This window comes from Poecilia reticulata, linkage group LG11 (assembly GCF_000633615.1).
Source record: "Poecilia reticulata strain Guanapo linkage group LG11, Guppy_female_1.0+MT, whole genome shotgun sequence".
Classification (NCBI taxonomy): Eukaryota; Metazoa; Chordata; class Actinopteri; order Cyprinodontiformes; family Poeciliidae; genus Poecilia; species Poecilia reticulata.
In genome coordinates, this window is record NC_024341.1 from 16066004 (window position 1) to 16089414 (window position 23411).

General features: G+C 37.1%; 1 protein-coding gene across 6 annotated transcripts in view; it reads right to left on the reverse strand.

The window, feature by feature from the left end:
* LOC103472465 (CUB and sushi domain-containing protein 3-like) overlaps window positions 1-23411 on the reverse strand; it is a 389352-nt gene that overhangs the window by 225656 nt on the left and 140285 nt on the right. For all 6 annotated transcript variants that reach the window (XM_017307525.1, XM_017307524.1, XM_017307523.1 and 3 more), the window contains exon 4: window positions 14624-14821. In XM_017307525.1, the coding sequence (XP_017163014.1) occupies window positions 14624-14821 (198 nt within the window). The remainder of the gene's footprint in view (window positions 1-14623; window positions 14822-23411) is intronic.

Consider the following 23411-nt stretch of genomic DNA (forward strand, 5'->3'; position numbering starts at 1 on the left):
TATATACATATATATTTGTTGATGTGGCAGAAGTCTTTATTCTACATTTTAAACTCCATCACAGATTGAAGTTTCAGCCGGGCCTGATATAATTTAGCTTGTTCTACAAGCAGGATAGAGATAAGAGTACTGATCACATATTTTTAAGTTAGTGCTTAGGGGGACAATGTTTCTTACATTTGCTCTGTGGGATGCAAAAAACAAGGCATAATGATTATTTTCTTCTTCAGAAATCCCAAACTTTTTTTTTTTTAAGTGTAATCAGTTAAAAACAGTTCAGTTCACATTGAGCCCCTTCTACTTGTCTCAGTGGTCGTAATACAAAAAGAACACTAAAACTGCTCTTGTGGGTTTACTAGCAGAATTTAGGTTTCATAAACCTCAAACTGGATTATTTTAAAGAATCTCTGCCAGAGTGGAATCATTCAGTTATGATTTTATCAGTCAAAAGTTCTGAAACTTCACCCATAACGAAAATCACTAGATTTGCACATAAACACAGAATAAAAATGAATTAATTAATTTTCAGAAAATTAGACGCACAGTCCCAATATAAAGTAGCACTCATTCACTTTATTAGTTTATTTAAAAAGTGAAGATTAAAAAAAATTCATGTCATGTGCCAAATAGCACCTTGGGGATATCGATGTACAAGGTAGACGTTGCCATTTCATCTACATTTGTTTCATTTTATTTTGCTCTTTTTGCTTACATAGCTATTTTACTTGAGCCAATTTCTCAATGCAAGACATATGTGCTGTTATTTTGGTTAAACTCGACTTATTAAGCTGAAACAGCAAGAGTGACGGTAAGCAATAGGGCAGCGCTTTACTCCTCTCCGCATTCCTACACTCAACCAGGCATGTTAACATTGAACCAGGCTGCAGAAACAATTAGGATAATTAATTCTGATGGTTAAGCTATGTTCTTGGAGTTTGTATTGTTGAGTCAAAACAAGGGTATAATTGGATTCAACAAATGCATTTGCACAAAACAGCTTGGAGTACACCCAATCACACAAAAACACAGCTGCCATTAAGTTTTTGCCTTTCTTGTGAATTGTTTAAAGCATTTTCCCAATAAAGTAGCAAAAATAAACAAATAAATATAAAGTCTTACAAGTTCCTCAGTTTACATATTCGAATTCCTGAACAGAACTGCAGGAATTTCTGAGGTCAGTTCAAATTGGTTTGTTAAGTTGTCTTGTCTACCCAAAAAGTCGTGCTGTGCTGGGTAATGAGCCATATTTAATAAAATAAAAATAAAATAAAAAATAAAATAAATGCAATTCAATTCTGGGCTGGTTTAATATAAAGTGAATATTCAAAAACAATAACATTGTTGTGCATTTTTTAAATATCAAATATTGTTGTTTTACAGTTGAATCCCAGATTGTTGCAAACAATACTGTTGTTACATAATGAGACAATTGTAGTGCATTTAAAGAGAATAACTTTAAAATATAAGAACATTTTGTTAGTTTTGGCACCTATTAAATTCCTGTTTCAGTAACAGACCCAATATCAGCTCAGAAGAAAGTATTACGGAATCTAATCAGCATACTGACTTCCACAGACATGAATTAGCTGGTCAGAATCCATCTGTAAGCATGTGTGTGTTTGTTTACCTATGTGCATACAAGAGAGAGGGGATAAAAGAAAGGCAGAACAGGAAATGACCATATATATGTAACAATCTTTTTGCACGAGTAGGTACATATGGTCCTGGATTAACTCTACCTTGGTTATCACAGGCTGTGTGCCATTTGTGTGTGCACGCGCGTGCGTGTGCATGTGTGTGTGCGTGTTGCTTGTCACGTCTGTCTGGTTGGCAGCATATGTGTGCGATGTGCATGTGTGTATCCAGCTGCTTGGACCAGCCGAGCTTTACCTCCACAGGGAACCATTAGCGAGATAATAATGAGACCATAGAGAAGTCGGATGAGGTGTGTGTACGTGTGTAAACATAAGGGACATAGAAGCGCAGAAAGAGAAACATTTTCAACAGAAAAGCAGCAAACACACACAAAAAAGGACATTTAGGTTTGCTCCATGTGGTGAAGCTGAAACTGACTTAGAGACGGGTAGGAAAATGTGTGCACTAAATGCATAGATGCCTTGTACAGTTGTTCATATGTTATGACTGTTTGATGTTTCCCTCATCTGTAGTTTTTTTATGAAGCTTAAGAAGACAAGGATTTAATCTTGATTTTACCTCAATTTCCACTTTGTGTATCACAATAAATTACATTAAGAGAGGAATTTACATAATTTATATTTATTCCAGTAATTGAGTTGGAAAAAATGTGAATATTCTGTGCATTTGTTTTACACACACAGCGTGTTACAATTTAAGGTTGTACAATATAGCGCAGACATATTGTTGTTGCAAAGTTAGTGAATGTGAAATTAATATCTGCCAAGAATGGGTTCACACTTTGCATGACAATAACATATTCAGACTGTTGAATGGAATGACATGTCAGCAAATATTCACACCTGGTACAAGTTACAATGCTAAAGGGCCTTAACATCGGGGCCCCAATGCTAAGGGGACAAGGAGCAGTTGAAAAATGGGTTTTCAACTTGAAAACACAGTTTGGGAGAAATGTTTATCTATTGCAATTAATTCAATATTTGGATCTCTAGCTGCAGTTTGAAAATCTCTCCCAAGCTATTCAATATACTTTATCTCAGTTTTTTCAAGGGTATAATTATCCCTATTACTGGTTCACCTCTTCTTCATTTTTTTCCCCTACTCAACTTTCCATTAATAATGTTCTTCGATGTGTAAACGGCCAGCTTCTATAGCAGTAACCTCTTGTGGCTTAACTTCCTCACGGAGGGTGTCGATAATTCTGCTAGAGATTTCTGGGCTTTTATTAACTGGACGTGGTAATTATCAAAATGAATGACTGAAAGAAATAAAAAATGCTTCACCTGCATAACTGTGAGTTATGAATCTACATTATGTATCTCAAGCATTTTTGGAAATATATTAAAATAAATAAACTTCTCGATTATATTTGTAATGAACTGAGATGCAATGCCAGGTTTATGTTTTTGATGTTTGACTTTTACCTTATTATCCTTTATGTTTTGTGTATGACAAAAATTATCACCGTCTCTGGCTTAATTTGCAAATTCTCCTTATGTAGTAATGATCCATTTGTCCCTGCTACATAACAACACAAGTTTGTTTTGGTTACCGATAACATGTTCATTAGCAGTGATTACCTTTGAATGAATTGCCACTTCAGTGTTAAGAGGAGGTGGTCAGGGTTGGATCTGATGCTACGAAGTACCTTCATCTCACGGGAGCACAAGGTTTTTAAGCTTTTCAAGTCACAACAACACCTGAATAATCGGGTTGCATAACCATTATATTTAGCTTATGCACACTCTCTGAGCAGGCTGCGCGCTTGCTGACCTGAAAACATGGCAAAAACCTACATTAGATGATGGGCTCCGAATGATTTTAAATTGTGCTAATTAAGAAGAAGACATGGCAGGCATGCCAGGCATGCCAGGCGGAGTGTGTGCTGCGTCTGGATCGGTACGACAGCTCAGCATGTAGCCCCTGCTGTGGAAGGGGCCTGTGCATGTTTCCAACCGGAGTATGTGTCTGTGCATGTCTCAGGCATGTGGAGACTACCTGCGTAAACACTGTAATTTGTCAAAGCTCAGTTGGACTTGTTCATACTGCACAGTAAACACACGCATACACAAATAGAGGAGTACAGTGTTTCCATCTGGCATGATTTCCACACTCCTACATGTTTCAGTGTGACTGTCTAAAACATGAAAAAAACATGATCCATTCTAAAAAAAAAGTGTGTGTTTTTGTGTGTTGGGAGGTTGGGGTGTTGGGACCCTCACAGTTCAGCAGATTAGGAAAACAGAGAAACTCAAATGAATGAGAGCATAAGACGTCAGGAGGTGAAAAAAAAAAAACTAATTAAAATGTACAATATGAGAGGTAGGACTTCTGACAACTCTTCTGCTAGATTTTGGCCAAACAAAGCATTTGCATAGATTAACAGACGCATCACCAGATATTTTCAGTAGCTCTGTTTTGCAGTCAGTTAAAGTACTTAAAAAATCAGGGTCAATCCACTGCAAAAGTTGACACGTGTGCTGCTGGTGCTGCTCAAGATTAAACTCAGAATTATTGCTCTTCCACGCTGTACAGCTCTCTGATGGCAGACAGGACGTCCGTTGGCACACTGCGACGGTTGAAATGTTGTTTGGATTTTGCAGAGACGTACAGGAACCAAGCAACATGGTTTACCGTCAATCAAATCCCTCTCGTGAAGTAAACTGGCTTTCCGCCGCTTGTTCTGCACCTGAAGTGGGTACGGAAAACATAGACGAGCCACACAGAACTGGACAAGATTTGCTAATGGAGATGAATCCGACTGGGGCAGAACCGGTTAAAGCGGCCCTAGCGGCGAAGCGGTTTTAGTTTCCTCTAGTTCAATCCTTTGTGACTGGAGGCACAACAGCCTGATGTTCCTATTTGAAGCGTTCGTCTTTCAGGCCCGGTGTTCGGTTTGAACATATTGGCAATAAAACGTTCAGATGTTTTACGCTTGTAATTTGCTCTGAGCCTACATGTTGAATGATGGTTCCTGCTGTGCAACGCTTGTGGTTTGATCTATCAGCTTAATGTTATGTTTTAACGAGGAGCTGAGTCTTCAGCTCAAATTGAGATATTGCTCTGTGCGTCTCGTGGATAGACGAAATAACCTCACATCACAATTAGACAGTAAATCATCGCTACGACCACAGGTGTAAATAAGTACAAAATGAGCTAAACGTATAGGAGTTGCGAAAATAATTTAGGTTTAAAATAATTTCAGATAACAAGCAAAGAAAAATGCACGCATCTACTTTTTAATATCAGTAAAATACACAGTTTGTGCTTCTTATTTTAGTAGCTTTAGTAGCTTTCTCTGTATCAAATCATGCCCACATTGTTTCTTTGGATGGCTGGATGGATGGTTCTCTTTTGAGCTCCTCCAGATCCACCATCCGCAGCATCTTAACTCTCGCTAGGCAGACCAAATGTTTGCATCATAAGATTGTTACATGAAGAAAAACAAGGACAGCTTCATCGCTGACAAATAATAAATAAAAATAAATAAATAAAAATGCCATTGTCTAAATAAAGATTCCCAGATTCAGCAAAGACACTGTCACAACATGAGTGCCTAATAATAGTTCGAAAAGCAGCAAAGTTCTTGGAATAGGCTAAGACACACCAGCACATCAAACTGGAAGACAAAGTCATTATTATTAGTAAATCTAAATTGGACATTTGAAACGGTTGCATAAAAAAGCAAAATGGAAAGAAAAAGGGAAGAAGAAACGATTGATACCCTAACAACTTTAGCCTTTGAAAAACTATTTGAAGACAAAAGGCACACAAAGCAGCGGTACCTGTCACAGACTTTTCTCTGTAGCTCCCTGACCTGATCCCTATTAAAAATTTATGGGGCACTTGAAAAGAAAGAAAGCCAAGAATTCATTGCAGTAAGTTCTGTGGATCATTGTCAAATCCTGTTGGGATAACACGGACTATCAGGTCCGAACAATCCAGTGGAGTTCTGGTCAGCTCCACTGCATTCTGACATTCAGATACATCCCCGAAGTTACACTTTAATCTAAGGTTTCTGGGGCCAATTGTACATTAACAAAAATCAGATCAGAGCAAAAACATGCGGGGGAATTTATAAAATGTAGACTGAATAAAACCTATTGTAGACAGCTATTTAGGAAGTAATGTTCCTTAATAGCATCTGGGCGTTTAGGGCCTGCAGCTAAGCTGTGTTTTTGTACGCAAGCCATTTTCTTGCTTACATCATCTTCACTTGCTCTTCAGCTATTGTCCCTGCTTCCAGATGTTTCAATGCAAAATGATTTGTGCACCCTGGACAGACGACAAGTCCATCAAAAGGCCAGTGCAAAAACGGACAACAATGTACAAATAATTATATGGTCAATTTACAATTTTTCACATCCGAAAATCCATCGTTTTCAGACGTAAACAAGCCAGAAACTGTATGAAATGGTTCAAAGAAATCACTAAAATACAACAGAAAATAGATTTCAGCAAATGAGTTTTTTTAAGACAAATTTGCATAGTTAATTTTGAAATCAACTGTTAGATTGATTGCAAAAGCAATGAAACAACCTGAAATGACTGGATCTGAGCATTGCCAAAACTGCCTCATGTGAACGGAGTTCCTGGTCTGCAGTGGTCACTCTCTATAAAAGTGGTCCAAGAACTAAAACGTGGTATAATATGAATAGCTGTTTTTACACCACAGACAAAATGAATATTAGTTTTGACAGGAATAAATGGGCCCCACAGTTTGTGGGTTATGGGACTGCTCTGCCACAGATCAGTCAGTGTGGAAAGGATATTTCTTTCAACAGAAGAGTTCATTCTATTCCAAAAAAAAGTGGTCCAGGAAGGGTTTAAGGAGCTCAAGAAGTTTGAGATGTTGACTTTTCCAAAGCCCAGATCTCTGTAGGATGTACTGGACCTACATGCACCATCAATGAAGGCCGACCATGTCATTTAAAGGTCCTGTAGTCAAAATCTTGGTGGCAGAAACACACATTCAGATGTTCAGTAAAGTTCCCACTTCATATGCAGCAAGAGGGGCACCAACACTCTACTAGGTGGTAAAAACTATTATGGAGGATCATTATAGCTGGCTGATGGAATAACCATCCAACGCAAATAACTAGTCATTAACATGTAGTTTATTATAGACCCCAAAATGTCAGTCATGAGGTTTTAAAACTAAAAAGTTGATCAAAGCAGCTTATCTTGCTTTGAATGAATCAGAAACTATCAGAAACTGCCTGAAACTAAATTCTGCATTTCTTTAAAGCACACTAAGATTTGAAGTGTTATCTTTACTGAAAAAAATAAAATAAAATCAAGTGCTTGATTAGACCATGGTAGCATAAACACGAGCTGAACCAATGATCAGCACACTCCAAAGGACACAAAAACCCTGTGCCCAGACAACCAGCGGCCTGAATCTTGTTATGCTGACAACACACAAACAACCACACACATGCTCATTTCATTTCCGTTTCTCAGTGAGTCTCATTTCAGGTTTTGTCGGTGCAGATTATTACTTTTTCAGTAGCAAGAATAACCCTCGTCCTGCTCTAACTCCTCCTCCTCATCTGTATGTCTGTCTGTCTGTTCTCCATTCCTTTGCTCTGCTTTCTTGCAGTTGGTAGGTTTACCCTATGACACGGGCTCACAGTCAGTCATAGGTGTTCAAACACAGTTATGGCAGAGGCTTTTCTTTAAAATGGAGAGATGCACAGGTATTTTAACACACTAACACGGAATATAATAAATATTAAATAAATATAAATAAATAAATATTTACGCAAATATTCTATGTCTGGAACACTATTTGAACGATCACAGCAATTTTACTGGTGACTGGTAGATAGATACACAGAAGTTAACCAGCATTATTTTCTACTAAAATGACCTAAAATTGGACAATGAAAAATTTATGAGAGTCATTTTTTTTTTGGTCAGGATAAAGGTTCTTCATCAGACTCTAGTGATCCAGAGTCTAAAGGTGTATTCACCCAAACATGTTTTGGTCCGGACTCAAAGTGGACTTTATTTATTTATTTTGCTTGTTTGGTGGGGTTTGCTTTTACATTGCAGGTTTTTTTATTCGAAACATAAAATGATTTATAAATAAAGCCATGCGGGTGAAGATTGCTCGCGTTGAACAAAAATGAAGGGGTCGGGACAGATCACAGTCCCGGAAAAACAAACTTTGGAAGACATGCGTGCTGCATATCTGTTATGCGCGTTTGTGCTCTTGTTAAAACCCCTGCAGCCTTCTGAAAGTCTAGACCAGCTCACGCAACCCAGACTTCGTGATGCGGTACTTTGGATTTTGGAATGCTGTTGCAAGCTGAATGAGATGAGATGCTCTGTGCCCCCCTGACCCATAACATGCTGCCAGCAGCATTGCTAAGCAGAAAACTTTGGATCAAGTTTTCAGTGCGTGCTGTAGTAGCGTTAGCAACACTGAAGGGATCATTTTTTACCATAATGCCCAGGAGCAGTGGCTCATGAAGTCCAAAAAGACATGCCTTTCCTGCAGTTGGTTCAGATCAGACGCGAGACCACAACAGAGTTTGTTGGGAAGCAGACCGAGATTCATGACTGAATCCACACAATATCATAGTATTCTGTTGTAAAATTGTCATTAGAGGCCTTCTCAACATTACCATGCAAGCCGTTAATCAGAAGATTTGCAATCTGATTTTTAAGCACGTTTTAGAGGTAAGCAATTACAGTGTAACATCTTTTCTAATTAATAAACATTGGTGAGTGATTTGTGCTGCTTATTTTTCGCACAAATCCCTTCCTGAAAATCTGTTACGTTATTTAATGCACGTGAACCACCTGTGAACGGATATGTTCGGTTGTTCGTCATTAAAAAGGGCATTCGCCTAGATCAGCTGCTGACCATACAGGTCACAGATTATACTGAAGAGAGAGCAGCCATTTTTTTTTTTTCCTGAATATGGGTTTAATTTAAAAACAAAAAAAATATCCATGAATAATGTACGATAATTTAAGCGCAGCATGTAATGTAAAGAGACAAGATTAATGAATCACATATTCACAGAAAGAGAGAAAGCATATTAGTGGTGCAACAGCTAAGAGCACTGCATCTCCAGGCATTTGATTGCATGACTGAATAATTGATCGAAAGCTATTACAGTCGGTATGAATGCCTCTAGGTGTCAGCATGCACAACCACAAACTGTATGTGACTCCATGCTGTGTGTATGGGGGTTATTTTTCTGTGCTTGTGTGTGTAAGTGTGATGTGTAATTGACAGGGGTTGTAAATAGTTGTAGATGTGTGTTTCTGAGGTGGTGTGAACAAATTAGTAGCTTAGCTCCTCTTAGCCTTACTGACAGAAAGACAGAGACATTGCTAATCCAGCACTGACAAGTTGCCATTTGCTTCTCTGCTTCTTTTGCAATCTCCTCCCGCCTCTCTTCCTTCCTCCTCTATCCTCAAAATTACAGTTTACTGCTCCACTATTGCTGGGCAACATTTTAGTACGCCATTACATGCCTTTTACAGTTTCCGGTGTGTTTCTGTTGCTCAGTAACAGGTCACATCCAAGGAAAAAAAAACAAACAAGCAAAAAAACACATCTCTTATAACATTTTATCATTGAATTTACAGCAAAATAATTTTTTTCCCCCCAAAAAAACCCAACAAAAACTTCCCTTGTTTGTCAGACAAGCTTTATCTTTTATGATAGGATCGAGAAACAGCTAACTGTTCTTACTACAACTGGATAATACTTCTGTTATCTCTCAGTTAATGGAAAATGCATGTCTTATGTTTGTATGAGATTTTTCTATGTTTATGTATTGATGTGACTGTATTACCAGTTTAGTAATACTGTGGCATCTCAGACATGTTCAGAATGTACAATCAAGGATTAGCGATACAGACTTAAAGTTTACATTTTTTGTAACATTTATATGACAAAATTCATCCTTGTATTTTAAGTTGAAATTAATCACACCATGAAGTAAAAGTCTCAAAAACAATTGCAATTGGATCATACTGAGAATACCCGGATTAAATGCAATGATTTAGACTGTATTTGATAGCCTAACTGGTCAATAAGTAGAAATTGACACTTTTTTTTTTTACAAAGTTTCCCAAAATGACATTATTTTTGATGTGGCTTAACATGTATAAAGTTAATAAAAATTAAAATTAGTCAACTAACAAGCATCAGTTGAATCATTTCAACAAGTTAGTAAAGTTGTTCTAACTAGTGTTGGACATTCTAAACTATTTTGGTGTATTTAGATGCAAAGAAATGATGTACTTTGCAAAATATAAGGTCATGTTATGTACACGTCTCAAGTATGTGTACTGTTTTGATTCATTCTGATTTGATATTGAGTGTTAAGAGGGATAAACAATGCAAGTCTGCTGTATAAGTTACTTTTTAAACAATGTCAATGTTCCTTTTCCTTTCATCTGAGTGTGAAACATTAATATTACATCCAGAACATGTACAACTGGTCAAGTAAATGTATTGCTGAACTGGTTGGAAATTCATGTTACTGCTGTGCTAAATCAAGCCTTTGTAATACCAAGGTGAGTAAATCAACAACAGTGCAGGCAGAATATTTGAGTAGCACCGAAGTAAATTTGGTGGAAGTTGAGCACGTGTGTGGTATGTTTCCCACATTAATTGACAAACACTCACTGGAGTGCAGTATTCTAAAGTTTTATGATTTTATAGAACATCAAAAAGTCAGGTAGATACATAATAGCTGGATCTGAGTTCAATAAAAGTGTTTTACAGTGAGCTAAAATAGTAGGCAGTGTTACAGTTGGATATTGAATCCTTGACCTTTCTACTTATTATTCTCTGCACTGACCTCTTCACTTTTGCACCCGAACCCAAAGACTAAAACCACATTAACATCTTCACTTACAAATAATGCAAGTCAGAGTGATATTTGGTGTAGTTTGACAATTGTAGATGAATGGACATTACCTGTTGCGGAGTGTAAAATGTAAATGCTTGACAGCTGTCGAAGTGTATCCAAATCTGTACTTGTAATTTACCAACACATGTAATTAAAAAGCTGATGGCTTGATAATAACTCTGCTCGGGTCTGTTGTGCCTTACAAGAATTGGACCATCAGCAGTTTGTTAATTCTTTTTTTTTACTTTCCATCAACAATTACTACCTAAAATTATTCTTTTGTGGTATAGTGGAAAGAGGAGCCATGACATTTTAACTTCTTCAAACCGACTAATTTTACAAATCTCCAAAATAAGTTTTTTCTGTATGTAAAATTTGATTTTTAAATCTTTGTGGGAAATGTGCTATCTTTCAAATCCAGAATAAGATGGACTAAAACAATTCTACAAAGAAAAGTGGGTCACAGTGACTTAATAGACTCTGTCATCCATTGCTAATGCTTGATGCTGCTAAAAGTGGCACAACAAATGATTAGCTTTAAATGCAATTTTCTCAGGACTGCAACTCTTACTAAATACTGCAACATTAGATTTTGGCACAGCAGTTCTCTGGTTTGTCTCATTTTATTTAAAAAAAATTGAATTACTAAAGAGGAAACGAGGTAAAGTCAATACTGCGAATCAATTTGCAGATGCTATCTAAAAGTGATGACGATTCAAGTGCCCTCTCTTCTGTGTTGAAGGTCTTCCTCTCAATAATACTAGGCTACCTCTCAGATCTACAACCAGAATGCACTTAGGAGGAGCAAAGGCATTTGGATCTATGTGAAATGCATAGTTTCTAAACACCTAAAGTCTTTTATGTGTGTAGTAGAGAAATGGATAGTATAAATTCAGATCAATAAAGGTCGTGAACAAACGTCTTGTCCATCTATGTGGCCTCTGCAGCAAACAGAGGTAGAAATACATTGTGATGTGAAATAATGTGAATAACGTTCAATCCCTTAAAATTAACGGGATGGATAATTTTAAGAGTTAATAAATATTTTAAAAAACTTCATGAAAGACCACTGGTTTAATATGACAGATCTCAAGTTTGGTATGTGAAACAAAACATATAATTGTTGATGTCGTCACCAAAAAATTTTATTTTTTCTTTTTAAAGGACGCATTCCCTCCGAGCGCCACATGGACGTGTCTTTGCACTGATGTTACGGGTCAACCAGTGCTTGTCCTTTTTAGCGAGGAAAATGATTTCAGATATTACCCTCTTTTATCCTAACTGAGGTGTCCAGATGAAGTAGTGTGACTTCTTTTCAGCCCGAAGTCTGAGGCATATATGTTTTCATAATCATAATGAAGTACCACTCAGCTACTCAGAGTAATGCATATATGGTTTGTTTTAATGAGCTTGCAGTAAAACATATTGTAAATGTTATCTGTAGGAGACCTTGGCAGTGAAAACATAAATTTAATCTGAAACACGACTTCAAAAATTTTAAATATTGTCGATGAAGGAAGATAAGAAGTGGGAGGTGTATGAAGTGTTAAACCGTTTTTTGTAGCCACACTGTAGAATACCAATTTCTTAATTCTGGCAGATAAAATAATTACAAGTCAAGCAAGTCAACAGCTTTGCTTGTCTTTAATGTTGATTGCTTTCTTATTTAGATCTCTGAACGGCGCATTTCTTTTCATGTAAGGCATTGGAAGCCTTACATCATACTCCTGCTTTCTGTAGGATACCAAGCTCCATTTCCATCACTTTGATCACTCTTCTTTCCAGTTCAGAAAAAAAAAGATAAAACACACCTGCTTTGGTGCCATGGGAATGCTGGCATAGAGACCATGTCAGAATTGTTGAAACACTGTCAGATGTGTATTTTGTGTGCTGAACAGCTCACTTGGTGACGAATTAACTTATTTGGCAGCGATAAAACTGGGACAGATGTTTGTTTGTTAATTGTACTGTGCGGTAAAGGGTAATTCACTTGTACTTGTATTGCACTTTATCGAGTCCAGAGAACCCCAAAGCGCTTCGCGATACATTCCCGCAGTCAATCGTTCATGCACATTCACACACTGACGGGTGGCAAGCTACTGGATAGTAGCCACAGCTGCCCTGGGGCACACCAACAGAGACAAGGTCATGCACTGGCACCACCACGGCAGCACATGACCGTTTATAAATCTTTTTAATTTTCCCGTTAAGAGAATATATTTGTCTTTGAAATGTAGACGTAAAAACAGCAAAATAGCTAAAATAAACTAAACGTAACTGGAGATATTAATAACAATAATACTAATAATAAATGTTTGTGTTAATTTAAATCTTCCTGCTACTTTTACATAATCAAAACAGACCTCATCTCTAAAGCTCACAGCATCAACACACCTATATCTTCTGTGCCTTCTGGCGCTGACATGTTTAATTTTGCATCCGCCTACAAAGCATTGGAACTCCACAGTGGGATGAAACAAGGTAATGTATGTAAAATCTAAAAATAAAGCTTGCCATATGATATATCTCACATACAGGCCTGTCTCCCACACACATCGCTGATCAGTGGGGGGGGATGAAGGAACACTCAGACACAAAAACCTCTTTGGTGTCTCTGAAACATTCACATGCATACATCTGTAGTCGGTCTGTCTTCCTGTCACATTTACACACACAATGTCCACACACATTCACAAAGAGTTTTATTCTAAAACTGTTCGATTTTTTTACTCTAAAAAATTTAGGAGCTATATAGTCGTGGAGAAATTAAGAAACCCTCCGCAAGTCAACTTATACAGACAATTATTGTTGATTTCAACAAGGGTAATGTGAAGCCGAAGAATATATTTAAAATTTTGTTTTGAAAATTTGTGATAGAAAATGCTAATTCTGATAAAGAATAAATTAAGAGACTTCTTGATTTTTTTTTTTTTTTTTTTTTACATAAGGTTTACATGATGAGAACATACTTATTATGAGGCAGGTTAGCCTTGTCTAAACCACATGGACTGAATTTAGCGTACTGTTACATTTCGAACTCTAGCGCGCTGTCTTAGGGTTTCAGATAGAATGTTGGCGCTTTAGTAGCTTAAGATTTTTAAAGGGGTTTCATTGCACTACATAGACAATAGTCTATAAGTAGAAGACATTCAAAACAAATATCGCCAAACCCGAATCTGTCCCTCAAGTCAAGTCGCCCCTGAAAACAGCCTGCAATACTCCTAAGTATTCAGAAACCCCAAGATTTTGTCATCATGGGACCAACAGCAGGCATCGTGCAACTGTTGATATGAGATGCATGCCTTTCCTTTCCGGTTTAACTGTCATCTCCTAGGAGAGGCCCAGGATTTCTAAATTAATAATGTTCATGGAATGGGTTTGTAAATAATTACAATGTCTAGAATGTAATTATTCATACAACATAATAGAGCACATGTTTTGAATAAACCAAATGCAGCATTACAAGGCAAGAACCCCATTCCAGCTGTGAGGCATAGAAGTGAAATCGATATGGTTTGGGGGATTCTTCAATGCTTTAGGACCTGGCAAAATTTACGTCATAAGATGCGACATGAATCCCCTTGTGTGTCAGAGGGGCTTGGAAGAAAATGTGTAAACATTTGTTAAAAAAAAAAAAAACTGAAGCAGAAATTGGACCTGCTGCATGAGAATGACTGGAAGCGCACCAGTTATTCCACCAAGTATTTTTTATAAATCAAAGAAGCAACAAGTAGCATTTTACAGGAGTCGTTTTAACCAATAGCTGTCGGACTCGCTGTTAGAGATCAGGGTGTCCTCCCTTATTTCGAACAGTAATCTATTTTTACATTCTTTGTAAATCCTTTGTTTCTTAATCAACAACTCAATATTTAATTGAGTTATCCAATTTTTCTACACGACTATATATTCTGAGTATGTTCCCAACAATTTTGTAACAACTGCAAATCAACACATTTCATGTAGCATTTCTTTTTTTTTTAGGATTTTTGGCCGCATTGTGCTGTATTTTTAGAGAGCACGGTTTTAGAATAAAATAAACTCTTCATAATTCATGCACACCAAAAGTGCTGATATCTTATGCTTACCTCGACAAAGAGGAGCCGGAAAATCCCAGACTGCAATGTTTGCTGCATTGGTTATGCATGTGAGCGTGGCGTGACCGTCTAAGACGTAACCAGGGACGCAGCTGTATTGCACCCGGTCTCCTACAGCGAAGCGGCCACCACTACTTAGCACCGCTTTTGGTGGAACACCTGGATTCCCACAAGATGTACTGTGTAGTTCTGTGAAAGAAAGACAAAACAGAAAAAAATTAATTAATTCAGACTCAGCATTTCTTAAAATTTAACAAAAAAAAAAAAAAAATCAAACATTTATTGAATCAGTAAATCAGTTTCTTTTTCCTTACATACAAAAGGTTATGTGCTTAAACTGCTAAGTCTTTCATTAGGATTTACCTCAATCCTCATTCACCCTGGACAGTAGTAGTATTCCTGTTTATTGGTCAGAAATGGCAAATGATGAAGTCCATCATTTAGTCTGGCTCCACTAAGATAGCATTTACTTTTGTAAGTTTCAAATTGCAAAAAGTAGAAATTGAAAACCGAGTGAGCAATTTATTGAAAACAACCTTCAAACACATTGTCCATCAGTTTGAGATTATAAATTCTCCTTCACTCCTGTCCCCCTCGAAAAAACAAATCTGAAATTAACATATGATAAAAGTGACAAAGGAGTCATTTATTCAATGTTCTAATTGAATATTTGCTTAAAGCAAGCTTTTTTTTGTCCTGTAGACTGGTGGGGATGTTTCATAATGTGGTGAAGGTGGCAGAAAACTATAGTCTGGAATGTACAGATTTTACAGGCACTTAAATTACAAGAATGGACAATTCATAACTCACTTGTTATGTTTTTTGTTCCTCGGATCACATGCAAATGCAATCTCATGGTTATTCATTCAGCATCAATAAAAGCCTTCTTTTAGGTGGAGAATTGGCCTGTGATTTCAAGGAAAGCTCATCAGATCCTTAGTGGAGGTCAAACTGGGTCAACTGATTCACTTTTCGGTCACACGAGCTCAAGCAATGTTCAAAATTTAGAAGTGTGTTATTGAAAGAAACAAGGTTGACCTTGTCAGTGTTGTTGTGTTTGACAGTGTTCTTGTTGCTGTTTTTTTCTACATTTGCTGCTGTTGCATATATTTATATAAATAAAGACTTTGTCGGATGTTTTTTTTGACTTTGTCAGATATTTGAAGCTCTGAATGTTCCCTGATTTTACAGCTTCACAACATGAATCTCAAGTTACAGCTAAATGTGGAATATTGTGCTCTCCCAATCATTAGGTCATGTCTCCTACAGCTTGATGTAGGAGACACCAGATGAAAAGATGAGCAAAATCAGAGCTCACTTAATCTTATTGATTAAATACCTGTTCATGGACTTTTAATATACATTATAACATAGTCTTTGATTGGAAAACTTGCTGCATGCATACTACTCAAAGCTATCTCTAATGAGCAACTTCACTCTTACTATTGAAAGGCACAACATCACACAACTGAGAAGGCCTGAATGTGACCGACAAGCCAGGAAGAGATGCATAGAAAGACGGATGGTAAGAAAATAGAAATGCAATTCACCACATTGGCAAAACATTACTGTTACCCTACGCTTTGTGCTAAATGTACATTAAGTTTTGGTTTGGTGCATTATATACAGCTAAGCATGTTAGCTGCAAAGCAAGCACTTACATTGGAATCACATTAGAGTAAATAACCTTATACAAAAGAAGTAAAGCATTAATATTTGCCCCTCTGGATCCATTTTCAGCTCTCATTGAAAAATGCAAGGACAACTGTGCTCACATAAACATCCACATACACAGACGCAAAGACCTGGAGCGAGTGGGTGAAGAGGCATCACAAGCCATAAACCGAGACTTAGATGAGAGCACGGGGAGCAACTCCAGTCTTATAGTTTGAACTTGATTGATACAACTATGAAACTATTCAGACAGATAGAAGGCTGGGGTGGGTTGGAGCAGCAACCAGACAGATTGGGTGAGGGGGAGGCAACAACACAGAGAGAGAAAGATGAGAGAGGTGGTGGTAGGGGCGTCAGGAAGAGGTGCTGGAACAAACGATAGCCATCATGACAGATAGAACTATGAAACTAGAAGGACAGATGGAGTGAATAGGGCAAAACTGAGAGAAAGGAAAGCAGGACGGAAAGAATTCAACAGATCTGCAAACGAGGCTTCTAATTAAAACTTGGGAGGTAAAGGTGGAGCTGCAAGTTTCTCCTATAAACACTGAAAACGAAAAAATAAATGTCAATTTTTCTCTAGGTAGGTGTAATTTAGTATTCTGGTCACAATTTAGGCTTTAATCAGCATTTCACTGCTCTGTCACATCTTAAAATTAAAGGGAAAAGTTAGATTGTCTGGATTATGTAAAAGTAAAGGTTTGCTCATCAAGATTGGCTGAATAAACTTTTTTTTTTCCAAAGGTAGGCTGGGGGTTGAGTGGGGTGATCTAAAGATAGACTGAAGTTATATGAAAAACTGCTGTCCTGTCCTGAAGTGACCATAACACTTTAACTCAACAAAAACAGCAAAGAACATTGTAACTTTTGTTAAAGTAGATGGGTTAACTGATGTATTTGAGTTAATTGGAGGCACACGTGTGGACGTATCTTAAAGCTACACTACTTTCTAGTAACACAAGTGGAAAGTCAAAAGAAATCAGCCAGGATATCAGGATGCCGCTATAATCTGTTTAAACAATGACATGCAAGTCATGATGGGAATATCCAATCATTCCACTCCAACTTGGTTCTGTGTCCCAGAAGATTAAAGTATTAAAGGAATATAAAAAGTCAGATTGCAGTTTGCAAATGCCAACAAAGACAAAGATCTTAATTTTTGGAGCCATGTCCTGTGGTCTGATTAAACTAAAGTGGAGCTGCTTGGCCATAAAAACCGTTGTTACATTTGGAGGAAAAACTGGAACACTTTTTTTAACAAGGGTATCAAGTATCATGGGGGTGGGGGCATCATGTTGTGGTGCTGTTTTGCTGCAGAATAAACTGGTACGCTTCATAAAATAGGTAGAATTATAAGGAAAGAACATTACGTAGAAATGCTGATGCAACATCTAAAGACATCAGCCAGTTAAAGCTTGGCCATAGATTAGTATTCCCAATGCTTAATGACCCTAAACATACAGCCAAAGTGGTCATAAAGTCACTTAAGGACAACAAAGTCAAAGTTTTAATGTGCCCATCACAAAGCCCTGATCTCAAAAATATGAAGGAGTCGTAGGTAAAACCAAAAAGGTGAGTGCAAGTTGGACCTTTTCTGTTGGGAAGAATGATCCAAAAGTCCAGCACACTATTGTGAGAAGTTTGTGGAAGGAAACTCAAAAGATTTGACTCCAATCATACCATTTAAAATACAATTATTCCTGATGCTGACAAAATATATGTACACTTTTTAATTCCAAAAAAAGTTACAAAAAGAATCTCCAAAATATTTTCTCTGTAAGTTTTCTGACATTTACCAAATTGAGATAACTTTGATCATTCTAGCTTACATAAAACAAGAGAAGTTCAATCTCATCTGACTTCAGATAATGAGAAAAAAAATTGTATGTGCCTTTATTTGATTTGGTGTATGTAAATATCTGAATATCTAGTTTCAACTGTATATTTCTAAAGATGAAGATGAAGAAAAACGCATTCTGAAAGCTTTTGGTTTGAAGTTATCCTTTGTTTTAGTCCACACAGAGCATAAACTGGGAAAAAAAAAGACAGCCAGAGGCAAACGGTTTTGCTAAAGACCCTCAGAGAAATCCTTCCAACCACCACCCTACTTATCTCAACACACACAGTGACAGAGAAACATACACTGATGAGACACACTTGGATAAAAACACATGGGTCCACACACACACACACACACACACACACACACACCCACGCAAACACAACAAGGGTCATCCATCACTGTGGCGATCCCTTGTGTTGTATTGTGATTGGATGTCAGGTTGGCCTGGTGTCGTGACCTGTTGGCCTATCGATTTAGCAAGTCAGCATGGCCCCACTCAGTGTCAGAATGTTTGTTCTTCAGTATCCTATCAGGCACACATTTACTTTCACCAACACTCACACTTACACACAAGCAGAGAGAAGTTTCTATTCATTTGAAAATACGCTATTGACAACGTAAAGCCATTTTAGCCATTTCAATTTCAGCCTGCGTTCCATCATCTTTATAATAAACCTTCCTTTATTTTCTGCCTCATTTGCCCCCACCCTTCCTCCAGCCTTCCTTCAAGCCTTTTTTCCTACAGGAGAAAAATCACCAATTTACTCTAACACCTGGAAAGGATACAATCTGCACCTATTCCCTGGTCCAATGACACTGCATCAGTTACGGATATTTATAGACTCTGGGTCATATCAGCAGTGGTATCCAGGTGGACAGAATCATTTGCACAGTGTATACAGTCCAAAGCCTCGAGTCCAAGGTTTTTTGATCACTTCCTCCCAAAGTGACATCAGGCCATGAAGAGAAAATAAAAGAACTTTAAAATGGATCTTGAAATGTACAGGCAACCAGTGGAGAGAAGTAAAAATGGGGTAATGTGTTAAGACCTTCTTGTTCCAGTTAAGCAGTGTTGCAGCATTTAGCACAACCTGCAGACGCCTAATGGGCGCATTACTAATCCCAAAATAAAGCAAGTTAGAATTATACAGCGTAAATATAAAAAATGCATGAAAAAGCTATCTTGATATCGTTGGATTAATTTTGGTCAAGTGTCTTTTTAAACTAATTCATATTTTTAGGCCTTAGACTGATTCACTAATTTTAGGACAATCTTTTATTAGTTTAACAAGAGAACAAGTGGCAAACAGTGTTTACCTTGTGACAAAGTCAGGATGAACTTTGTCACAAGTTACATTTGTAGCCGATATGATTTGAGTTAATTGGAGACCCCCTTGTGGAATTTATTCTAGATTGAATAAATTCAATCTAGAAAGTGAATTTATTCAATTTCTAGATTGAAAATGAATAAATTAAACATGAATAATTGTAGTTATTAAAATGCCTAATAGTATCCATTTCAGGTATTGCGTTGCTTTTGTGTTCCAAAGTATTGTCTAACTAATTTGCTGATAGGCATTAGTGTTAATTGTAATTTTCTGCTTATTTTATATATAAAAAAACAATCCCATTACTAATTCCTGACTTACTACAACATGTTAACAGAATGAATATATATATAATTATTGAAAAAGTATAAGATTCAACTTGTTTTTTTTTTCTATTAGCTTTACAAATAATTGTCAATATCAGTTTTAGTAATTTAAGCATTTCTTAAATTGTTGTTCAACTAGAAGCCTTAAGTGTTATTTCATGTAAATAACTGACAGTTTTCATTTATAAACCACGTCTTTATTGGTAGTGAGGAATGAAGCAGCTGTAAATGCCATCTAGTAATTGCATCTTTATCTTCATCTTCATAATACTGATGGTAATTTTTGGATGTGGTATTTTGTGTAGATATGCTCTTCTGATTATTTGAGTTTCGCAGCAGAATAGGATATACGTGACATCCAACTACAACTGATTATAAAGTGTATTGTGTGCTTTATGGCCCTGTAAACAACTGGGATGGATATGATGCATTATAATTAATCCTGATGACAACCATTAGGCGAAAATAATAACAATAAACTTCTCGCAGAAAACGTCTTGCAGATTATAGAACTTTAATTTATTAAGGTTATCCTTTCACTCCAACCCCGACTGTCACGGTATAATTTACGCTCTAGTTATGGAATCAACTTTATTTTTGAAAGTCAGACTTGCCTGATATTGGTGTTCGCCACAGCCTAAGGGAAAGTCTAGTGTCACCTCTTCCTCCTGCATCGAAGGTCCAGCAGGTTAATTCTCTGCTCTTGGCGCACTTTAAAAAAACATTACATGTCTGATCTTGACGCAGCAAAAAAGTTTGAATCTCATCCCGTTGTCTTTTGCCACTCACCGTTTTCTCAGATGTGGTCATTTCCTGGTGCATGAATCCCTTTTTGGCTTTCTGTTTAGTTTACTATGAGAATCCTGTCGTAGTTTAATTAGGTAACTTTATTTAGTGTCCAATGGTGGATACTCTTTTTTCCGTGGTTTATTGCGATCTGCCCACTCTTATTTATTTCCTCACGCTCACTCTTCTTTTAAACCAATTCCTCCTTATCTTCCTATTTATCTCCACCTCGCTTTCTATTTTCCACTCTCTCCCCAGTTCACCATAACCATGATTTCAGTCTCAGTTGTTTCATTACAAGCTGCTGCTTTTATGGGCCATCTGTAGAACCATCTACATTTGTCATTTAAGCAGATGCACTTACACACACGCAAATGCACAGCGATGCACACAGACTCGCATGCAAAGGAGACCCCACCAGTTACTCTATCTCACACCCTCTCCGACATAACCATTTGCGCTTTATTTCTCCCAAGATGAGCAATTAATGTACAGTTCACTTTAAAGAAGAGATGAGGAGGAAAAAAAGAGGGAAAAGCAAGAAGGGTAAAAAGAACTGATCAGTGTGTAAAAACACAGTTTTTACACATTTTTATTTTAGAATTCCAGACTCAAATATATGGATGGATGGATGGATGGATGGATGGATGGATGGATGGATGGATGGATGGATGGATGGATGGAAAAATGAGGAAGGAATGGTAGTTAAAAAACATTAAGAAATCAATTGATGGATGAAAGACAGATGCAAATAACTGAACCCACGTTTGAACGGTCTATTAGATGGATGGGCAAATCGACAAATTAAGAAAACAGAATTACACATTTTTATTTACCGTTTTCAACCAGACATTTCTAGGCCTAAAACCAATTTCAGTCATACCCTCACCCTTCCAGAATGTGGGAATCCTGAGAATGGTTTGAAGAATGAAATACCAGCAGGACAAAGTGAAAATGCTCCCTTGATTTTTTTAGGGTTTTACAGTGAGACAGATGATGTGGCAAACCTGAGAAATTGAGGTTTGCTACAATTTCTCAGGTGAAGGACAGTGAAGTTATAGACCAAGCAAAAAAAAAAAGGAAGGAGTGGCAAAGAACAAGAGGGATGATGCATTGAATATGGAGGTTTTGCACCTCCGTCAGCAGTAGTTTTCATATAAAACGATGAGACGGGTTTTATACATGAACAGAACGCGCATCAAGATGCTTGAATACACAGCACAAATCTGTGCAAGGAGCCATCTATTTAAATTTGCTGTGACAAAACCTAAAAGGATATTTCTTTGAAATCATTTTCATACCTTATGCATAAATGGACAATATATGGAAAGTATTACAGCACAAGACTTAGTTCAGCAACAAATGAGGTTTGAGGACACTCATATATCAAAGGTTGGACATAGTCAATTTGCTGTTAAGCAAGATTTATTTAATAGTTTGGTAAAATTTATCCGTTCACTCTTTTGAAGAGCTTATGAGATTTTTATTTTTTTTATATATATAAAGTTAGTGATAAAGTATTACAGTTCTCCATTGGTGCACAAATTTACATTGACTGCATATGTTTTGAAAATTCATTCACACGAGCAACATATTTAAGGTCACAATTTGAAAGTTTTGTGTGGCTACCAACAAAAGAAAGACAACTTGCATCAGAAAAGAATTACATGAAAACATGTTTTTGAACTACTGGTGAATGAGAGATAATTCCTCTGGCAGCACAGAAGCTCATTAGTAATAACTGTTCATGTGAGTAAACACTAAAATAACAAATGTAGGGACTATAAGGACAACAACTCAAAATGGGAAAACTTTAAATCTATCTTACTAAGTTGAAATAAGATTCAGTAGCAGCTAAGAAAAATACAGTGTTTTATCAAATGCTGAAATGTTTTGATATGAAATGAATGCTTTTCTGTTTTTTTTCCTCTTCATTTAATTGAAGCAAATCTACAAAATTGTCAGTTCAATCTATTATGCTGCATTTAAAATGTTACTGCAGAACTGTCAAGGAACTGTCACCAATTAGCTCAACCAGCTATTTTCTCAGTTTCCTGCCGTGACAGCTGAACAATTGTGCTGGCCGATGGATGTTTCTATGTGGATGTGCATGTTTAAATCTACAATGATGAACGACGGAATGAGATATTCATCACTGCAAGTAGTGACATCTTCCTACGAAATTTTAGATTCTGCTTGAAAAAACTAATAACAAATAGTCTGACCATATGAAAAGCAAACCAAGAGACATTTCTCAAATGTCTAATTACATCCTGCAAATCTAGGAAGATGTTGAGCAACGTCAGACCTTTGATTCAGGACTCTTAAAAAAAAAGAAAAAAAAAATTTGAGTTTCAAGAGAAGAGCCAAAAAGTGCAAATGGAGTTTGAAAGTATCCACAATCAGTGGAGAAGGGCAGAGCACAGTCCCCACTTCAAGACTTTGGTAATGAATACTGACTCTACATGGACATCAAACATGACAAGAGGAAAAGGACAAGCAAGATAACCCAAGTGATAAAACAATCTTGCACAGCTCCAGCCTCCTATAGTCGTCACCGGCTGCTGTCCTGTGAGTGGAACAACAGCGGATGTGGCGACAGACGTTATTCCAAACAAAGTCCTATTGAGCCCTTGAACTCAATAGGACTTTGAGTTTAGGGGCTCAAAGTCCTATTGAGTTCCAGTAGCTACAGGAAAGCCTGGAAGATATAAACACATGAAAGGTTTTAAGCCCACAAAGACTTAGGCATAAAAACGTAATACTGCCTCTGAATATTTAGTTCTGGTCCTGGGAACACTGAGTGAAAAGCTCTCTGATGA